This window comes from Arachis stenosperma, chromosome 4 (genome assembly GCF_014773155.1).
Source record: "Arachis stenosperma cultivar V10309 chromosome 4, arast.V10309.gnm1.PFL2, whole genome shotgun sequence".
Taxonomy (NCBI): Eukaryota; Viridiplantae; Streptophyta; class Magnoliopsida; order Fabales; family Fabaceae; genus Arachis; species Arachis stenosperma.
Window position 1 is genome coordinate 119570229 of NC_080380.1, and position 7321 is coordinate 119577549.

The 7321-nt window shown below is 30.6% G+C and overlaps 1 protein-coding gene across 1 annotated transcript; it reads left to right on the forward strand.

Annotated features, from left to right (window-relative positions):
• The first annotated feature begins 2967 nt into the window (after positions 1-2967).
• LOC130976011 (malonyl-CoA:anthocyanidin 5-O-glucoside-6''-O-malonyltransferase-like) lies at positions 2968-4678 on the forward strand. Its single transcript, XM_057900746.1, has one exon. The coding sequence runs from the start codon at positions 3117-3119 to the stop codon at positions 4554-4556; it is 1440 nt and encodes a 479-aa protein (XP_057756729.1). The 5' UTR covers positions 2968-3116; the 3' UTR covers positions 4557-4678.
• Positions 4679-7321: the final 2643 nt, after the last annotated feature.

The window sequence follows — 7321 nt, forward strand, 5'->3', positions numbered from 1 at the left end:
TTAATGATGACGATATACCAACAAATTCGTTTCAAAACAAACACAAACCAAGTCAATTTTAAACAAAAAAACATCCAAATCAATTTTGGATTAGATAGTGTAATCCATATAGCAAAAAATCGATGATAACGATAACAATAACGATGATAATGATAACGATGATACATATTAGAAGAATACGACAATGACGATGACGATGATGATGATAATGAAAGAAAAAGAGGGAAAAAAAAGAGGAAAAGAAGAAGAAGATGTAACATCACGAGTAAAAAAGAATGTGTATGTATAAATTTAAAATAAAAAGAGAAAAAAAAAAGATGGAAGAAGAAGCACATAAATCTAAAAAACTTACTTAAACTTGATTAGTTAAATCACTTAGATGTAAAATTTTATTGACTATATATATATATATATATATATATAATTTTTTTCATTTCTATTAAAAATATCTAATAAAAATATTAAAATAATTAATTTCATATATACATATATTCTTCTTTGCGAGAATTTTACGAATTCTCTTAGAACAGATACTTCAATCTCTGTCCCGCTGTAGATAATCTCCACAAATACTCCCAATTGCAGATTTTTTGTCATTCCTAATTAATGTTCCTTTCTTCCGGGGACACACTTATATTTGAGCCTAAAATTTAACATTTAATATATTATTTTGTAAGGTTTTTCATTTTTTTTACTTTAATTCAGTTTAACTTTTTAAACCTTTTATGTATTATTACTTATTTATTTATTTATTAATAGTAGGGGTGTACATGACTCGGCCTGAATTTAAGTATTTTAAGAGTTAATTTGGTGTGATTTTATTAGGTTTAAGATTGAGTAAGGATCTAAAAATAGACTTAGCCATTATTTAAAATTAGGTCTGGATCAAGACAAACCTAACTTCATACGGCCCCATGTGCCTTCTAAATGGACTAAAATATATATATATATATATATCTTTTAAATTAATTTTAATATTATGTTATATTAAATATAAGTTTATTGTTTTATTTTTAATCACACTTGTTAAATTAGAAAATAGATCAAAAAAATATGAAATTAGAATTTATGTACAAATTTAAGTTTAAATATGGGTATCAACTTCTCGATAACAAGTATATTTTTTTCTTCTTTATAAATAAGTGAATCATAAATTTTTGACATAAACTAAAGTTTATCAAGACCTGGACTTCACCTGTATAGATCCGGTTTTAATGTGATCTAGAAGTAGTGTGATTTCACCGAGTCTAAGGTTGGATAAGGGTCTCAAAAATAGACCCGGTCATTATTTAGGGTTGGATCCGAGTCAAGGCGAACTCGACTTCACCCAACACTATGTACACTCTAATTAATAGTAAGAATAAGTGATAATTAGATTCATGAAGATTTCGATTTCAGACTAATTAGTCCCTAAAGAAAAAAAAAAGTATCAATTTGGTTCTTTAAGATAGCGAACGGTAGACACATGATGTTCTTCTATCAATTTATTAACTAAAACTTAATAGTAATGTTCATATGTACTGTTAATTATTCTGACGTGTCTATTTATGAAAGATAATCATGTAGATATAATAACTTTTGGAAAAAACTTTTACTTATTTTAATATAATTTGTGATAAATATAGAGCGGTTGATAAAGAATATATAAAAACTCAAAAAATAATAAATATTTTACTGTCCAAAACTATATTATTTTTCTGCTCATATAATAATAACAAAATATACATTACTATAAATAATAAAATACATAAATAATTCTATTTTATTTTATATTATTTATTAACAGAAAAACACGTATATCCATTATTTATTATTCTAAAAGATTTAATTAATACTTTTTTTAAATTAATTAGTTTAAAATCAATATCTTCACAAATTTAATTATCACGTTATTCTAATAGTACTCTTGATATGTTTCTTAAATGTTAGTTAAACTCTTCAAAAATTATAACTACCACAAATGTAATGAGTAAACGCCAATAAATAAATAGAAAAAGTGACTCTTCTTTTTCTAAGAAATTTTTAAATAATATTCTTCTACCTTTTTATTTATAAAATGTATCAGTTCTCTTCTCCTTCAAAATTGAAATAATATGTTCTTTAATGCTCGTGACCAAAATATCCTTTAATAATTATTATAATTATATTTATAAATTGATGATAATTTGTTATTAATTCAAATAATAACAATAATAATAATAATAATATATTTATTATTATTAATATAATAAATTTTATTTGCTTTTAATATTTTATTGTTACTCATAAAATATAGAAAATTTTTAAATTAAATATTTTTAACAAGTTAAAATAATAATTATCATTATTATTTAAATTAACTAAATAATTATCACTAATTTATATATGTAATTATAATAATTATTGAATAATATTTTGTCAAAAATATTTAAAAATATATTATTTTAATCTTACACAAAAAATATATATTATAAATTAAAAAAGTCATTTAAATATCTCAATTCTCACACACGAGAAAAGTATTATTTTCTCAAATAAATACTATATAAACCTAAACAACATGGTGAGAACTCATATACATATTACTATTATACAAAGAATATGCATTTTATTTAAATATTTTTATATAAAAAATTTGTAAATCAGCCAAATTTATTATTTTTAGATAATATTTTTAGTCATTAATATAATTTTTTTAGTCTAAATTATAATAATTTAATAATATATTTTTAATCTATACTTTTAAATATTATTAATTAATTATAGTAAAAACTCATGTGCAATTAATTTTACGTGAAGTTGATAACTGAAAATAATTAGATGAAAATTTAGTTAAATTATTCAAATTATTTACCGATTCTCAATTATCAACTTCAAACAAAATTAATTGTTTCTAAGATTTTACCATTAATTATTAACTAAAAAAAATTTACTCATCTTCCAACTTTTCTCTTTCTATATTAGAGGACCCATCACAAATTCACGAGTGTTTTTGTTAGGCCTTTTACTTCTCTCTGTATGCTCAATACATTTATACTCTGTATCGGAGTAGTCCCAAAACAACATATCTCCTTGCTATAAATTTCAATTATTTGGACAATCTTCTACTGCTCCTTAACAACAAGAACCATCCCACCATGCCAGAACCTTCATCCTTCAAAGTTGTGCAAGTTTGTTCTGTTTCACCACCGCCACAAAATGGAACAACAACAACAACTTCTCCAACCTCTATACCGCTCACCTTCTTAGACATATTATGGCTACGTTTCCCACCCGTTGAGCGTCTTTTCTTCTTCGAATTTCCAAACTACCCTTCTTCTAATTCGTTCTACGACTCTGTTCTTCCAAATCTTAAACACTCTCTTTCCCTCACACTCCAACACTTCCTTCCCCTCGTTGGTAACATTATTTGGCCTTTAGACTCTCCCAAACCGATGATTCATTATGTCCCTAATGAAGATTCTGTTACCTTAACCATAGCAGAGTCCAATGATCACGATGTTAACCTTTTTGACGAACTTTGTTCTAATTTATGTGATGCTTCACAACGTTATTTCTTGATACCCCAATTGGCCAACTCTCATGAAAAAGCTTCTGTGTTAGCGTTACAAGTAACTTTGTTCCCAAAGTTCGGATTTTGCGTTGGAATTTCAACACACCATGCAGCCATAGATGGAAAGTCTTCAACTTTGTTCATGAAAGCATGGTCCTACACATGCTCCAAGCTATTAGAATCACCATCTTTTCCATCATCGCTACCATTACCTGAGAATCTAACACCATTTTTGGATAGGTCAGTGATAAGGGACCCAACAAAAATTGGTGAAGCTTATGCAGATTCATGGATGAATCATGGTGGAACAAATAACCGAAGTCTCAAAGTGTGGGATTTTCCTAATGAGTTTGCAAAAGAAGGATATGGGGTTAAGGCGTTGTTTGAATTGAACCCCACACAGATCATGAAGCTCAAGGAACATGCAAAATCCAAGATGGGAGGATCAAAAAGTGTGAAACTTTCAAGTTTTTCGGTTACTTGTGCTTATGTATTATCATGTTTGGTCAAAACAGAAGAGCAACACTTGTTGAAAAACGCGGTTGAAAGAGTGTTCCTTATTTTCAGTGTGGATTGTAGAACAAGGTTAGACCCTCCAATTGTTTCAACATATTTTGGGAATTGCGTTGCTGGAGAAAAGGTTGAGGCAGAGACAAAAGGGATACTGTTGGGAAACGATGATGGATTCATCGTTGCTTTGAAAGGAATCATTGAAGCATTGAAAAGGGTTGAAGATGGGTTAGTAATGAATGGAGCAGAGTCTTGGTTTGAGGATATGCGAAATTTTGCTGATAAAGCAAAGATATATTCCATTGCTGGATCTCCTAGGTTTGGAGTTTATGATGTTGATTTTGGTTATGCAAAGCCTAAGAAAGTGGATATGACTTCAACGGACAAGACAGGAGCTTTTTCTCTTTCGGAGAATAAGGATAACAATGGTGGAATAGAGATTGGGTTGGCATTGAAAAAAAGTGACATGGAAACTTTCTCTACGTTTTTCAGTGAAGGACTTCAATCCTTGTAAGCTATGATTATTTACGTTTAGCAATTAGCATAGCTAGTTGTGTTATTTGTACCACTTTTTTACTATATTGTGTCTATTTTTTTTTAAATGTAAAAGTGAGTAAAAAAATTAAAAATAATAAATATGTACTGTTTCTTAAAAAAAAAAACAATATATACACTTCAAAATATAATAGAAAAAATGGTATAAATATTTATTTCTAGTATTTATTAAGTGGGGCAATAAAATTTGGGCGAAAATTTTCTTGGATGTATGTTATATTATACCTTTTACATGTGTGAGTTTAATTTCATGTTAAAATATAGTCGGAAATTCAGGAACTGAGGTTTTAGATAATAACTAGAGTATTTTATTTTTATCCGTAGGTTCGCACAGGTAATTATAATAAATAGAGAATATTAGGGTCAGTATTAAAAAAAATAGAAAATTGATTAGTATTGGCTTTAATATAAAATAAATATAAAGAAAATATACTAGTTATTTAACATTTCTGATAATAAATATATATAAAATATAAGGCAATTTATATAAATAAAATGAATGTTATGCAAATACAACATTGGCAAATTCCAGACGCAAATGTAACAAACGCAATTGTATGTAATCTGCGATATTCTCTAGTGAAATTCAAATACACGTAATCTACTACACTCTGTCGTGGATTACATTGGTAACTAAATACTCATAAACCGCTACAGCATGTAGCGGTTTATGATCATATGGTGCTTAAGCTTATTCCGCTACACCCTCTAGCGGATTATGAAGAGAGTGGAAGCAAAGGAATATATTCATGAATACCAGTGTAATAGTAACAACTCATAATGCAAAATGTACAAAGTTATACAAATACACTCTCCATAAGCAGTAAGCCGTATAAATATAATAGCCACCAGGCAGTAACACTAACACAGATTAAATTACTATATAAGTCATACAAATGAAATAGTCATACAACGATTAACAGTTAAAGGAAATAAAAATGTCATAAGTCATACAAATAGGTAGGAACTAACACTAACACACCAAAGACACTAACACTAACACCCGAAAACGTAAATTGCTACATAAGAAAATAAAATTCAAAAAACTAGAAGTCCTATGAACTACCAGCAACGGTGGAGCCTCTCTGGGGGCAAGATCTATGTGTGTGCCGAGGCTGTCTGCAGAGCCCGCATCGTTTCGGTCGGTTGTCAGCCTCATCCATGTTGTTCCGGATTTTGGTAGACCTCGGTCACCCATCACGACAACGCCTCAAGCTAGGATCCGGAATAACAGTCGGACCGTCATAAGGTGGCCAAAGTCCCTCTGGTATTGGCGGCACAAAACCTATCTGGTACACCCTAAACACCTTTTGCATGGTGTAGACTTCGTCGACATAGATAGACCAATCAAGCCTTGACTAGGCATAATATGCAATCGCATGGCAACATGGATAATGGAGAGCCTGAAAGTATCTTCGGTACGCATGAGGGGGTAACTGACGTTAGGATTTTTGCCAGTAAAGAAGTTCATAAAAATAGTCGCGTTGTAGATATAGTCTCTAAACCGACAGAAATCCCTTCGTACAAACGTTTTGGTTGTCACAAGTAACAAACCCCTGGAAAATTGATAACCGAGTATTTAAACCTTGGGTCGTCTTCTCAAGAAATTGCAGGGAGGTATGTTCTTATTATTGGTTATGAATCCTGTAAATTAGGGGTTTTAGAAGGTGAGAAGCAAGTGTGACAAGTAATTTAAATGATAATTAAAAATAAATAAATAACTGTAAAATAAACTTTTGGCAAGGTGTAAGAACTAGAAGTCCTATCCTTATCAATTGTGATGAGAATTGGGTTTGAATCCCACTTAGTTAACCTTTACTAACAAAGGAAGGTTAAGTGGACTGATTAGCTTAATTCTCAAGTCCTAGTCAACTCTTGTGGAGAAGCTAGCTTTAGAGTAATCCTAATGCAATCAGAATCTGCCTATTTCAACCACTGTTTTATTTGACAGCTCAAGCGTTACCAATCACTTAACCCAAGCCAAAAGGGGGAAAAATCTAAATTAAATTAAAAGCATTCGTATAAATAAAACAAGGCAAAAGTAAATCTGAAATACCTCAAATAATATTAATTAAGAAAATCATAACATGAATGTAGCATAAGCCAAATTGAAAAGATAAATAATAATTCAAGTAATAAAATAAAAGCATTAGAGTATCCCAATTGGAAGAAAAATATAAAGTAAAAAGAATATAAAACTTGGGATCGAGAGTCACTCTTAAAACTAAGAGAAGTCCTAAATCCTAATCCGAAGAGAGATGAGAGAACCTCTCTCACTAAAAACTACATCTAAAGTAATAAAAAGTGAATTATGAGTGCCTCCTCATGAATGGATGCATTCCCCCACTTTATAGCCTCTAATCTGTGTTCTCTGGGTCAAAAACTGGGTCAGAAACAGCCCAGAAGTCACTTTCAGCGCTTTCTGGTCCGTACAGGTCGCGGAAAAGTGACGCGGCCGCATGGCTCACGCGGCTGCGTGGGTTGCGTTCCTGCCAGGTCACGCGTCCGCGTGACCGACGCGTTCGCGTCGCCTGGCATCGAGGCAGTTATGGCAAATTATATATCAAATCGAAGCCCCGAGCGTTAGCTTTCCAACGCAACTGGAATTGCATCATTTGGACCTCTGTAGCTAAAGTTATCGCTGTTTGAGTGTGAAGAGGTCAGGGTGGACAGCTTAGCAGTTTCTCCAACTTCTTGTATTCCTTCCACTTTTGTATGCTTCCT